The sequence below is a fragment of the Chelonia mydas genome, chromosome 1 (genome assembly GCF_015237465.2).
Source record: "Chelonia mydas isolate rCheMyd1 chromosome 1, rCheMyd1.pri.v2, whole genome shotgun sequence".
Lineage (NCBI taxonomy): Eukaryota > Metazoa > Chordata > Testudines > Cheloniidae > Chelonia > Chelonia mydas.
In genome coordinates this window covers 28391261-28406400 of record NC_057849.1, presented here as the reverse complement: position 1 = coordinate 28406400, position 15140 = coordinate 28391261, and the positions used below count along the sequence as shown (strand labels likewise).

The following is a 15140-nucleotide window of genomic DNA, read 5'->3' as shown; positions in this document are numbered from 1 at the left end:
TGGTATTAGATTAATGATGAAGAATTGCATACCTAATTGATGTTTTTTCTACTATAATTCAATTGTATAAATATATTCAGATACTTTTAGGTTTATGCGTAAAGTGAAATTAATAGGAATTAAGATACTAAAGAACTTCTAAATACAATATTCATTTCTGAAGAACTTTAGAGCTCAGAGGTTATCAGAATATTGGACCCAATTCTGCTCTCAGTTACAGCAGTGCAAATCCAGAGTAACTCCATTGACTTCAGTGGAGTTAATCCAGATTTATGCTGCTGTAACTGAGAGTAGAATATAATCCACTATATTTAAATATATCATCAGTGTTATAATCATGGGGCCTGATTCCCATTTACACTAAGGCCACTTTATACCATTCTTCCAGTGTAAAGGGCCTTGAAATGGGAGTAAATTATATTTACATCCATTTTCAGGCTCTTTTGCCCTGCTAGTGGTATAAAATGGCCCTAGTGTAATGGGAATCAGACCCATATTTGTTTATATAGGACCAGAACCCGCACAAGCCAACTGGAGTTATTCCATTGATGTCAATGGGCACAGGATCAGGGCTTGTTCAACTGTACTTTCACTTATCCCTTCAGAAAACAATTATTTATGACCTACACAGCATATTTCTAAGTCTGTGGGAAAGTCTGCTGCAATTTGATTCCTTGGTTCAAGTTGTTTAACGGGAAAAAATGCCCACAGATGAACCCACTTGGCTTTCTAGCATTATGGAGCTGATGGAGTTCACCCTCAAAGCTAAGAAGCCGGATTAAGAGAATAGTAGGCCTGTTTGCTTAAAAGCATCAACAACGTCAATTTAAAAAAAAGTTCAAAGCCAAGAGTATTTACAAAAGCAAGGATGTCAAAGGCCAGGAGCTAGAATTACCTTGTCACACCATATTCCGGGGGAGGCTGGTATCTGACAACTGCTCCTTCCGTTCTTGCTGGCAGAGGAGCAGGGTAGGAGGGTTTGAGAATCTGCATCATTCCCGAGTGCTGGTCATTATAAAACAACCCATGTTCCTGAGTCTTGCTGACTGGTGACACCACCTGCTTGGCTTTGTAGGGGTACTCGGGCGGGGGACCTCTGGGATCCATTCCTTTGCCAGAAGGCTGAGTGGGTGGGGGTCCTCCAGTTTTGAAGCCTTTGTTGCTCCCTGAGGTAGGAGGGTGTTGCTTAGCACCATTTCTCTCCAAAGACAGCTGCATTATCCTCTCGCTTAGAGATCGGACATGACCCTGCTTAAGTTCTTTAAGTGCTTCATCTTTATGAGCCTGCCCACTGTTGGCCCGATTCACAGTTGGTCTCCCTTCTGTTCTCGATTTCTGACTGGACACTCCAGCAATGTAAAAACTTGGGCCAACAGCACCTGGCTGCTGGCCCCTAAAAAACTGGGACTGAGCCTTCGCCTCCTCATAAGTTGGTAGTTCTTCATTGTTCTGATGAGGCTGTGTGGCCCTGGACTGTTTCTCCATCACAGTATTGTCCACCTGATGTTCTTGCCCCTGAGGTTCCTGGCGTGCTGACTGCTGGAGCATTTGTGGGTCTTCTTGTGTGAGGTTTTCTGTGGAAGAAAGTGTGCTTGTAGTGCTGTTGGATGGTCCTGCGCTCCCTGTGGCCTGGTGCTGAATTGCCAGCAGATTCATGTTCTCATTTGGATTGCCATACCTCAGCTGCTCCTGGATCAATCGCTGTAATACTGTTCCAGCTGCAACATCCTCTGAACCTCTCATTTCCACCTCTGAGATCCCAAGGAAGTTTGAAGGGTGGAAGTTGCAAAGAGGGTCCTCAACTAAACATAGAACAGAAGAAAGTCAGGGTTTATGTTTTCTGATGACACCATTATTTAAGGCTGGCAACTGCTGAGAAATCATCTAATCCTTTTACACTATAGTGCCCAGCTTCCTCTCCTCCTTACCAAACAATGCAGTATAACCTTGGGAAAACTCTGAAATGCTATTAAAAATAATGAGGTTGTACAGGTGTAATTAAGAGTAGAATCTGGACATGAATCTACTATCTTAGTCCAGTAATTTGATCTATTTCTAACAATGCCATCTCTACATGATTAACAGTAATTTTGACATGTCAGTTCTAACAAGATGATAGGGTGACAGATGCACAGCTATGTAAATCAGATCTGCTTATACAGTACCTTGGCTGTTCTATTCCCAGGTGTCAGGCACCTTAGAAATATCACAGATAGGCAAATTAGATAAAATATCTTCCATAAATGACACAGAGAATAAAAAGGATAATGCAATATCCTGAGCCACAGGAGGACAGGAGCTAAGGAAAAGTCACAAATCTCCAAGTACTGTATTTTAGGGGCCAAATACCAAATTAATTTGCACGCTGTGAAACTCACTGACTTCAGTAAGGTTGCACAGGTTGTGACTGTAACTGCAAACTACTGACTATTGTCTGAATTGATTCCAATCCACTTTTTCAACGCTTGAACCCACTCACCTAGTTTTCTATTGGAAACAATTTGCAGCTCATATAACGAGGAGTCTTTGTGGCACCTTAGAGACTAACAAATTTATTTGGGCATAAGCTTTCATGGGTTAGAACCCACTTCATCAGATGCACAGAGTGAAAATACAGGAGCAGGTATAAATACATGAAAGGATGGGGGCTGCTCTACCAAGCATGAGGTCAGTCTAACGAGATAAATCAATTAACAGCAGGATACCAAGGGAGGAAAAATAACTTTTGAAGTGGTAAGAGAGTGGCCCATTACAAACAGTTGACAAGAAGGTTTGAGTAACAGTAGGGAGAAATTAGTATTGGGGAAATTAAGTTTAGGTTTTGTAATGACCCAACCACTCCCAGTACAAAGTACATAGCAGAGGGGCATTGCTGGCACATGATGGCATATATCATATTGGTAGATGTGCAGGTGAACGAGCCCTTGATGTGATATATGCTATCATGTGCCAGCAATGCCCCTCTGCCATGTACATTGGCCAAACCGGACAGTCTCTACGCAAAAGATAAATGGACACAAATCTGACATCAGGAATCATAACATTCAAAAACCAGTAGGAGAACACTTCAATCTCTCTGGTCACTCAATAACAGACCTAAAAGTGGCAATTCTTCAACAAAAAAACTTCAAAAACAGACTCCAAGGTGAAGCTACAGAACTGGAATTAATTTGCAAACTGGATACAATCAGATTAGGCCTGAATAAAGACTGGGAGTGGTTGGGTCAATACAAAACCTAAACTTAATTTCCCCAATACTAATTTCTCCCTACTGTTACTCACACCTTCTTGTCAACTGTTTGTAATGGGCCACTCTCTTACCACTTCAAAAGTTATTTTTCCTCCCTTGGTATCCTGCTGTTAACTGATTTATTTCGTTAGACTGACCTCACACTTGGGAAAGCAACGCCCACCCTTTCATGTATTTATACCTGCTCCTGTATTTTCACTCCATGCATCTGATGAAGTGGATTCTAGCCCACAAAAGCTTATGCCCAAATAAATTTGTTAGTCTCTAAGGTGCCACAAAGACTCCTCGTTATTTTTGCTGATACAGACTAACACAGCTACGACTCTGAAACCTTTGCAGCTAACGAATTGCAAAAAGTGAAATATGTAGCTGGGGTCTTCGCTGAATTTCCTAGACTGTAGCAAAGCAATAATTCTATCTACACAATCTCACCAGGGCTTGCTTCCTCCTCACTTACCATGCACCAGTTCCACAGGGGTGTAACTCCACCGAGACCAATGAAGTTACTCTTTAAAGACACCAGTGTAAACGAGATTAGAATCAAGTCCTCAGGAATTGGATATAATCATCACAAATTGTTAGGCAATGAGGAAGCACCATTCTGTGTTCATTTTTTGAGGTCACTCTTGGAAATGTTATTTCTGAAGCCTGCTGTTCTCAGTTCTCATAGCAGTTTTTTAGAAGTATTTAAAAAAAACGCATTTGAAAGTAATTAAAAAACAAATGTTCTCTCAAGGTTTGGTACCTCCCTGAGGTTTCATCTGTTATTGCTCACACTGTGTGATCACTTACATACAAAATTGGATGCCAGATAGAAAAGAAAAACCCTCAGCTCTCCACTATGAAAATAGGTCACTTCTATTAACATTTTTGTGGCAAAGTCTTAAAGATGACTGTAGGGTTTGCAGGGGAGAGTGGATACCATGCTGTTTCACTACAGTCATGTCACACACTCTGCAAAGTTCCTTCAGAGGACATTATCTGCCTATGCAGGGTCTAATCACTGCCAGGAAGTGCTTTGATCACAAGATGTCCATTTAGTTGAAGTCAATGGGACTGCTTAACCTGCTAAAAGCTACACATGTGCTTAACTGCTTTGCTGGATCAGGGCTTGAGTCAGAGAACACATATGTAAAAATCACTAAAATGTAAACATTTTCACACTTTGCAAAGGGATAAATTCCATTTAAATCTGCAAAATAACGAAGGGGCAATTTTTTTTTTTAAAATAGGCCCGTAAAATGAGCCTGCAAAATGTGCAGATGCAAAAACATCCATTTATGTGCTCAGTTGGATACCTGCACAAGCATTTACCTAATCTGTACCTGCAGTTGCCTACTTTTCATTTACAGCTGTTATTACTATTGATTTATATTACCGTAGCATCTAGAAGCCACTTCCAATGATCATGCTGACATGATCATTGCTGACACACTGTAAAAATATTCTTTCCCCTACGAGTTCTCAATCTAGGTTACGACAATAAAGAACATGTGGATGAGATAAACACATCAGAGGTGGCAAATGACACGATCACAGTGAAGAAAGCAAGTTATCATACATAAGCAGAAAACATAACATAAGAACAGCCATATTCAGTCAGACCAAAGGTCCATCTAGCCCAGTGTCCTGTCTTCCGAAAATGGCCAACGCCAGGTGCTTCAGAGGGAATGAACACAACAGGTAATCATCAAGTGATCCATCCCCTGTCACCCACTCCCAGCTTCTGGCAAATAGACGCTAAGGACACCATCCCTATGATGGAGGTCTCTCTACAGCACCTGCCTAGCCAGTCATCCATTTGCACCCTAAGTTCTATATTTTGGGGACACACTTTTGTTGCCTATTTTTGAAAACTTGACCCAAAAGGACTGATCTGTGCTTATTTTTCATAGGATTCTTGCAGTCCTATTCCCTAAGCAGAGAGCCATCCACCTTGGTCTAACTGTCCAGTGAAGAGCAATTGAGTACTGCAGTGTAACATGATATGTTGCACTGGGTGAAAAATGACACAGGATCAAATCCAGATCTCTCACTGAAGTAAATGGCAACATTTCCCTCAACTTCAGTGGGAATCAAGATTTGGCCCATGATTTTTTTAAGTTTTTACAGATCACTCTAAATTTCTCTTCAAGGAGTTGATAACAGAAAAAGGAACTGGAGTTAATTTTACAGGTAGGTGTGTAAGGGTTGTTGCTTGCTTACCAGCTTTATTTTTAGCACCACTGACTGTCTCTGCTGTTAACGGGGAAACATCAAGCCTGCTGGTAAACAGTTGATGGTCCTGGTAAAGAAAGCCAATGTCTTCCAGTATCTGGACAGGGCTACTGGGGTTGTAAGAAGCAGATAGGGGGCCTATAAGAAAGAAAAATGGGATGTCAATGCCAATGAAACAGTTGGGGAAAAGTCTTGATGCCATGACTCACGTTAGCCGTATGTTGGAATAATGAACTGAGTCTTGCTGAATGATCTGAGTGGCTCTACTGGAATATCCAGACCTTTTTTTTTATTCACATCATTTTGGATTTAGGGCCCATTCCTGCCAGGTCTGAGTGCTTTCTGGTGAGGTGCTGAACAGATTCAATTCCCATTGATTTCACTGAGAGCTGAGGGCACTCAGAATCTCTCAAGAGGTGTTCTGCACCTTGCAGGATTGGTCCTTTGCAATGGAAAATGTATCCAAGGTCAGCCACCCAGCTAAGGGCTGCACAGGACAAATTTTCAATATAATGTAACTCTGCTTTTTCTAGCGTACCAAGAAGGTTTATACTACACCATAATTTCAAACACAACTATTCTGCGCAGTTATAGAAGCCACAGGAAAAAATATGCCTTAAACCTAACCATAAATGAAAAGAAAGCACAGCTGTGCTTTGAACCAAATGCAGGCGGCAATTCCAGCTGTCAGAGGCCCAGTAGGTTCAAAACTAAGCACTGAAAGCTTCAAAGCTCTGAGATTCAGGATTTACTATATTCAGTCCTCGTTCAATGCCACAAAAGCACTGTTAGGAACAGTGACTGTTGAAGGCCTGCCACGCTGTGAACCTTCAGGAATCTAGACTATTGCTCTATATCATTGGAAAGCTGGGAAACCCTCGCTCCTAAAGACATAAAGAATTAATTTCTAGCCCTGACAGGGTATGTAACATAAGCTCATAAGATCACATTATTTTGATTACTAATTTATTTCCATCATCACTGCATCCCCTTTTTAATCTGACATGATTTTAATCTCTAGAGCTAGGAATAAATATTTATGCCATCTCAAACAGCCGGGGAATCTCTGATTTCACAGGATATATAAAGCATTAACGTTCAACTCTAGTGATGTATCAGCTCCTAAAAGGCCTTGCCTAGACAATATCTTGACCTGCTAAAATCAAGCTAAAGCAGTTCAACTGTGTCTATATTGATATTTGGTGGAGTTTTAAATTGGGTTAAGATAGGTTGATTGAGCTAATCCCATTGAGAAAAGCAACTTTTTTTCTTAGTCTGGACAAGGCCCAAACTGGAATTTGGCTATAATACCAGGGCTGACACCATGGCTCCTAAGAAATGCACTGGGATCTTGAATGGTCATAAGTGGCCTGAACCTTGTTTTTACATGTCATCTGAATGGAAGTCATTCAAACTGCACAAGGCCAACAACACCAAGATAGCACATTGGATTTGAGGAACAAGTACCACCTATTGAATCATCAATGCCATTTCTTGCACCAGTTTAGCCTTTGAGGTCTCCCATCCAAATACTGAACAGGCCTGACCCTGCTTAGCTTATAAAATTTGGCAAGAGCATAAATCAAGGTATAGCCACAAAAATAGTAATGGGAAGTATATGTGGAGATTGTATTATTGAAAGAAAGAGTTGAGAAATCCAAATATCTGAAACAATCCCAATGGCAGCATTCAATTCGATCTGAAGTCCATGAAGCTTTTTACACGGAAGTTCACTGAACTCATGAATAACACTCATCTAATTCAGAACATAATTGTTTCGTAGATTACCATCACCACCACATAGGTAGAGATAACATGATTCAGTATGTACAGATGTTCTTAATATGGTAAAAGGAAGATCTAGCTAGAGCATGATCAGAACCACATCAAGGATAACTATGCTTACATTTCTTACGGCTGCCATAATGCTAACAAAACTTAGAAGCATGTCTTCTACTCTCTTCTGCTCACTACTCCACCTACTACCTTGACTATATTCCTCCTGATTCATGAGTTCCCTTACTCCCTCTGTCTCCCACATCCTTAAGCACTCTCTGTCACCTAACTCCTTTCCCCTGCCATCAAGCATACCAGTGTGGACACTTGTCTCAAAGAAGTTTCCATCCAACTACCTCACTCCCTCTTTCCCTTCACTGCTCAATTCCTTGAATGTACTGTCTAATCCTTCTGCCCAGACTTCCTCTCCGCTAGATCCCTCCCAGTCCTCTTCAATCAGCATCTGCCTGCTATGTTCTACTGAAAAAGCCCTTTTCAATGTCATCAGTGAACCTTCCTGGCCAAGTGGCATGGCCTCCTCTCTGTCCTCATGCTCCTTGAACTACGGCCTTTGAAATGGTCCATCACTTCCCCATCCTCCTCAAAGCTCTCTCTCTCTCTCTCTCTCTCAGGATTCAGAGAGCCTGACTTCTCTTGTTTCTCTGCTTATCTTTGATTCTGCAGGGTCTCTCTCAGCTGCTCCACCTCCTGTTCCCCACTCTTTCTATCAGAGTCTCTTAGGGATCTGTCCATGAGCCTTTCCTTTTCTCCCTCTGCACCTTTCCCCTGAGAATCCTCATCCAGTTGCACAACTTAAATCACCACCATGCTGATAGCTTCCAGATCTACTTCTCCTTACTAAATTATCCCCTGCAGCCAAATATGCACCCTGTCTGCTTTTTGATTTCTCTTTCTCACTTCATCTTTACTCCCTTCTCTAGTCTATTGTTGTCAGCTCCAGCCTCTTCCAGCTATTCTTGGCAACATCCATGACTCCTCCTTCTCCACCATGAACACTGTTACTGACATTAATCCTGCCAGTTTTTTCTCTATCACCAAGTACACCTGTTTCTCTCAACTCCCACCATGTCCAGGCCTTAATTGCCTCTTGCCTCAGTTGCTGCAGTCTCCTCCTTCCGGCTTCTTAAATTATCACCTCAGCCCTCCTTTCAATCCAGTCCAAAATGCAACCACAAAATTCATGCCCCTTGCCCACAACTCAGACCATGTCCAACCTCTCTTCAAATTCCATCACCACCAGCTTCTCATCACCATCTGCATCAAAGTAAATTCCTTGTCCCTGCTTCCAAGCCCTGCACAAACTGGCTTAGGCCTACCATCTGCTCTTTCCACTCCACCTCCTGTCCCCAGACTCTACTCAAACTGCATGACTCACCTTCCCCTTTGTGTCCTTCTCCTGGTCTTGGTTCTGAGCACGCTTCCATGCTGCCCAATAAACCTTCCCTCCTTGCCTCAGCCAAAAATACCTCCATTCTCCTTAAGACTCACTCCTTCAAGGAGGCCTGTCCTCATTAGTCATCTCCTCAGATTGGTGTTTACCAACTAGATGAGCATTTACTAATGATATGAGTAAAAATATTTATTTTACTTTAAAAAAAAATCCATCCAAAAGTCAGAGAACTACTAAAACATGAGCTAAACTGCATGCCTCATTCACTCTGCCTTATCTAGTTTCCATTACCCCCTCCTGTGTCTGAATACTCCCTGTCTATATTGTTTTTCTAGGATGAAAAGTTCTTTTACAGCAGTGATCTCGAACCTGATTCTCAACTCCCACTGGTTTCACACCGGTGCAGCCTGGACATCAGCGGATGTCCTTTTGACTTACACCAGTTTAAGCTTAGGGAGAATCAGATCCTTCATCTTCACATCTGTTTGTAGCACATGGTTGTCATCAAATAAATAATAAATGACAACAGCATACAGCATGTGGGCGAGTCTGTACAGTCTTTGCAGGAGAGAAAAGCAGCCAAGGATAACAGAAAGTAATTTACCCTGATTACTCAGAGTAAGATAAGGATAACTGAATATTCGATAGCACACACCACACACATTTTAAATAACATTTGCTTTCAACAAGCCAAGCTCTGCTCTCAGTTTCACTAGTGACTCTTCCCTGAATCAATTCCACTGCCCTTAGTAGGGCTAAATGAGTAAAACTCAGGACAGAATTCAACCCAATATCTTCATAGGCATTGATATGCAAAGTCTTTTTTTTTTTTTTTGTATCCAGAGGAGAGAAAAGCAGAGTTGCCATGAAATGTTAATGAATTCACCATTTGATCGTTCAGAGTAGGCATGACCTGTTGTGCAGAATATCTATATTTAGAGAGCAACATGAAAAGATTACTCAATTGGGTGAATATAAGGCAGAAAAAAAGACTGTCAGATTAGCAAGGTAAATTGTTCTGGAATTTGTGTTGTACCGATATAGACCAAATATATCTATATTGAACAGAATTTTCATTTCTAACATGATTATATCGCATTCTGCTACAAAATAACATGGTAGCAGCCTAACCCTGCCTACCTCACACACACAAAATTTCCTATGAATTAATCAGTGGGAGCTTTGCATAAAACAAGCCTAGATTTGCTTTATGACTATAAGCTGTGTACTGTAGCACGTCAGAAAAATCTAAGCAAGGAAAACAAACTGAATCATCCAGCACTGCCAACCCCAAACATTCAAAAATCATGAATCAGGATTCCAAAATAATGAGACTGTCTTAAAATCATGAGATTTTTTAAAAATAATAGTAATTTGGGGTTCTTTTTACTTGCCTTCTGGTTGTTGAGACTTTAGTACTCGTGTCATGTTTTCAACCTTTTCTCTGCAGCCACAAGGGCTAGCAACTTCCTTTTTCAGTGAAAACAGAGATTCTCACGTAATCACTTGTCTCCAGGAGCCGAGGATTTAAATAAAACATCAATACCACAAGACTCTTGCTACAATCACAAAAGTTTGACAACCAGGATGATCTCCCAAAGTGTTTACATGCAGGGCCAGATTCTGACCTCAGTTATACCAGTCCCAATCCCAAGTAACTCCAGCCCAGGCAGAAATCATCCCTCTCTGCTTTGTCTCTGTTACTGTAGTGGTGTTTTATGTTCAGTGTCCATAGGTTTGAATAAAATGTCAGATTTAATTGGCACAGGAAACATACAACAGTTTGCGTGTAAAACAGATAATGGTTGCTGAAAGATCCGTGTTTCGCAGATGGCCTTAACCCAGATCATAGACAATAAAATAAAACTTGAAAGGTATTTAAGCTTAATAATTAGTTTCAGTCCGAGGCAGAGGTCTCTTTCCTCTTTGTGTATGATGCTATTAATGGAGTTTCAACAACTGACTTTTCTTTTCCGGAGGAGAAGGGACTGCTCCCAACAAAGACAATGGCAAAACTTCTATTTATGTCAATGGGAGCCAGCCCTAAAACAGTTCCAAAACTTCTTCAGGGCTGGGCCAACAGAATTCACCCCAAGGTTACTTCACCATGCACAGCCTTTGTTCCCAGGTACAAACTCTTAGAGATGGTGACTCACCTCCTTCCAACAAGGCAGTGATTCCCAAACTTTAACAACCCATGAACCCCTTTCACTAAAATGTCAAGTCTTGCGAACCCCCTCCTAAAAATTAATATTTCCAGGGATTTTCTCCTTTACCTGAGTATAAATTATAAAAACAGTGATCTTGGAAATATAAAGTTTGTTTTTATGACATGCTTATTACACACTATTTATTATTATTTATCATTACAGTATTTTTATTACATTATGAAAACGGTAACACTCTTCCAATATCTCACTTTCATAGCTTGTATCACTTTGAATAAGCCTGTTATAAGACAAGGCTCCTATGTTTCATCAAGAAGTATCAGATGTGAAAAAGCATGAAGGTATTTAAGAAGCCAACTCAGAGTTCCTCCTACACAAGCATTCAGGTCTTGAGCAATCCAGGCAAACAACGCACATTACAACAAAGCTTAAACTTGTTCTCCATAATCATTTTAAAAACAATACTAGCTACCTATTTAATTTTAAAAACAGCAAAAAATATCCACCTCCCTTTCCATTTCTTATAAGGAGTCTTGAAGTTTAAATCTCCTTACTGTGATAGATATGCTTGCTTTGATCTACTTAACCTTTGGAAGTCCAGGGGCTCCGGGCTGCTGGCCCCGGGCTGCCCAGGGTCCCTAGGGAGATCGCTGGCCACCATTAGGGAATTTTTTCCCAAGAACCCCCTGTAACATTTCATGAACCCCACTTTGGGAACCACTGCAACACGGCGTTTTATCACACTGCTCCCCAGAGGTGGATCGCCCAGCCCACTCTGTCCCAATCGCCCTGCATTCAAGCCCCTTTTAAAAAAATCTTCCACCATGCCCAACAGAAGTGAACCTGGACAGGAGAAAATGCCTGAACACGAAGGGTAAGACTGACAACCAGACAAGGAAGATTTCTCCCAGAGATTTCTCCCATCCTAAGCAGCCCTTTCAGGGGGCCTCCCTCAAGCTCCAGCCTAGGGTGGGGCCTGGGGCTGGTAGGAATGGCACTAGCAGGATTCTGAGCAATGCTTCTTCCCTGAGGTAGTTTAGGGTGGGCTGCCCAAGTGACACTAGGAGGAGTTTTGGCCCCTGGAGCAGCCCAAATTCAAGGTGCAAAGGCGGCTTAAAGCATAAGAAACACATCACTGAATCTCACCCTGCAACCTCTGGATTTCCTAGTGCGATCCATCTTCCACATGTCTTGATCTTACAAATGAACTCTTTGGGGCAGGCAATGTCTTCATTTTTGTATATCGTACGATGTCATAGTCCATATCGCACAACGGCACTGGTACTAAACCAACTAAATAGTAACACGAAACCCAAGTTCTCACTTTTCCTTATCCTCATGACAATGTAACGAAGAAAATCTTTTTGAGAGTCTTTAATGGCCCTGCAGGCTAGGGTGGCAGGATTCTGGGCTGGCCTGCTGGGAACATCAGGCGAAGTGGCAGCCCTCCACAGAACACACATGCTGCTGGCCCAGTTATGGAACGCCTGCGATCACTAGACCACACTGAAGCTGCCAGGAAAAGATTTAGAGGGCCAGTGCTCCATGCAGAAGCAGCGCTATTGAAAACCAGTGCTGACAGCAAATGGGAGGGCAGGGAGAGAAAGTTGATTGGCAGCAAGAGAATGGCAGGCAGCACATGTGACCATATGAAGGCTGATAATGAGAGAGACTGAGACGAGGAGTTGGCTCCTTAGAAAGCTACTATTTGTGTCTCAAACAAATTAAAGCAGCAGGTTATCTCCTACACTGAAAAATAAACTGAATTTGGGAGCATTCCTGGGAAGTAAAGTAGAACAGGAAAAACAGAGGGACGGATGTGGCAGGCATTTATTTTCTAGCTCTTTGGCTCAGAGTGGGTCTTTTGCTTTACCCTGTCTAGAAAGGGGCCTTTTCATTCTTGCATGAATTACATAATCAACTGTTTGTTCTTTAATCATCCGAAGAAAGGGGTGGAAGGTGCTTGCTTTACCACAACATTGTTTTTAAATTGGGAACTACAAAGAGAAGGGAAGTGGTTAGGATCTGGGAAGACAAGAGGGACACAAAGATGTGTGTGGGTGTATGCAAGAGTACTAAGACTAGGAGAAGTCATGTGGGAGTACTAATAGACCATTATTATTTATATTACAGTAGAACTTAGGCTCTAACCAGATCAACTCCCCATTGTGCTAGATGCTGTACAAACATATGGCAAGAGAGAGTCCCTCCCAACCCCAAAGAGTTTACAGTCAGAGGTCCTGATTCACCACAGCACCAGTGCAGGGATAGAGGAAAGATAGTTTCACAGCACCATGAATTGGGGCCTCTGTATCTAAAGCCAGGTATATGCAGGACTGCTGCCAGTCCAACCACCTGTGGTCCCAAATGCAAACCAGGTATTTGCTTCTAGTTCAGGCGACTGGTAATGGAGTCCATCACTTTGAGCTCTTTCAATTCCTCCCTCCAGTGGTAGTAACCCAAATCTGTGACCATCTCACAGCTGTTGACTGACCTATGTGAAATGGGTTGCTGATCTCAGTCCATTTCCTAAGAGACGTGTATCCACATGATCAAAAACACCATCCTAAAACTGGGAGCCTAGCAATCTCAGCAGAGGAACTAAGGTCTACTGACTGTCTCTGTTCTGTGGGTAACAAGAGGCAGAGGTGCCAGCTTCCTCCTTGCCCTGGGGGTGCTCAACCCCCACTCTGCCCCAGGTCCTGCCCCCACTCCACCCCTTTCCCCCAAGCCCCTCCCCGCCTCTTCCCGCCCAGTTCTGCTCCTTCCCCTTAGCACGCCTCCCCTCCTCCCTCCCGCCCCAGCACTTCCTGCACACCACGGAACAGCTGATTGCAGCAGGCAGGAGGCGCTGTGAGGGAGAAGGAGGAGTTGATCAGTGGGGCCACTGGTGGGCAAGCGGTGCTGGAGGGGGAGAGCGAGGAGCGGGCTGCCAATGAGTGCTAAGTACCCACTAATTTTTTCCGTGAGTGCTCCAGGGCTGGAGTACTCGTGGAGTTGGTGCCTATGACAAGGGGAATTCAGCCACCAACGCTGTTAATTCATCCCCAACATTCACCAGCACTGATTTCACTTTACAAACAAATATTGCTTAGCTCAATCAGCTCCTGTGAACAACATCCTTCTAGACATGATTCAGATGGGCCGGCTAATCCCACCCCTTTCCTTTGCTTTCCTTTGCTTTCCTTTCCTTTCCTCGTAGCACTTTTGTTTTCTTCTAATTCTATTATCCAACATATGGATGTAACTGAGCAAACGTAGCAGCCAAATCAGTGAGACCCTTCATTAGCAGCATTTCTTTAACTGGGTAATTACAGATATAGTCCCTGCTGTCCCCTCTGCTTCACTGTATACTGGCCAAAAAAGGGGAGTTTGGAGCTGATGCCCGCAGCCAATGAGACCAGAAGACAGGCTCCTCCCGCTGCCGCAGACCCTTTAAAAGGATCAGTCTTGAAAGCAGAACTTCCTGGAGCTTTGGTAGAAAGCAGCTAAGACAAACACCTCCACCTCCGTATCCACAAGGCTGAGGACTGGAAGCATAGCAGGCTGCCCAGTCCAGAATGGCTGATCTGGTCAGGCCAAGGGAGCTTGGATTCAGATAGCTGACCTTGTTCCCATGAGGAGGAGGAAGAAGGGGAGGAGGAGGAGGAGAAAGATTCCTTCTGTTTCTTTCCTCCTGGGAAAGCCCCTCCGCCTGGAGTGCCTGGCACAGGGGAGTCTCAAGAAGAGATGGGGCATCTTAGCCTCATTGAGGATGTTTTCTTTGAGACCAAGATCTTTGGAAGGGAACATGAATCCCCTACTCCCACAGGGTCAAAGGATGGCAGGGTAGTTCCTAGGTAGTTTGTGCCTGGGAGGCCCTTCCTTTGGCTCATGCTTACAACTCTCTCGGACAGGGAGAGGTTTGCTGTGCCTCACCAGACAATTTAGTGCTTAACCCGTTAGGACTCCTTCTGCCACAGGTCTTGTTCTTAGTTTCATGTGGGACTCCTTTTCTATTGAACACCCTTGGGAGGCCTTTGGATTTCGGCTGAGAGGCGGAACTGATCCCAGGATTGCCTGGCCCAGGAATATAGGCCCCAAGGGGAAGGAATACAGGCCTAATAAAACTAGCTTCCATCCTAGGGGGTCTTGGTTAAAGTCACTTGCCTGCTTCTCCTACAAAAAAAACTCCAAAAACAGACTCCAACGAGAAACTGCAGAATTGGAATTCATTTTGCAAACTGGACACCATTAAATTAGGCTTGAATAGAGACTGGGAGTGGATGGGTCATTACACAAAGTAAAAACTATTTCCCCATGCTAATTTTCCCCCCTA

At 43.0% G+C, this 15140-nt stretch overlaps 1 protein-coding gene across 5 annotated transcripts in view; it reads right to left on the bottom strand.

Annotated features, from left to right (window-relative positions):
* The window catches only part of AMOTL1 (angiomotin like 1), a 131869-nt gene that overhangs the window by 80912 nt on the left and 35817 nt on the right, over positions 1–15140 (bottom strand). For 3 of the 5 annotated variants that reach the window (XM_027821835.3, XM_037889715.2, XM_037889718.2), the window contains 2 exons: positions 5456–5605; positions 896–1802 (listed from right to left, as the gene is read on the bottom strand). In XM_027821835.3, coding sequence (XP_027677636.2) covers positions 896–1802; positions 5456–5605 — 1057 coding nt within the window. The remainder of the gene's footprint in view (positions 1–895; positions 1803–5455; positions 5606–15140) is intronic. The other 2 variants (XM_043529170.1, XM_027821836.3) reach the window with 1 other exon arrangement.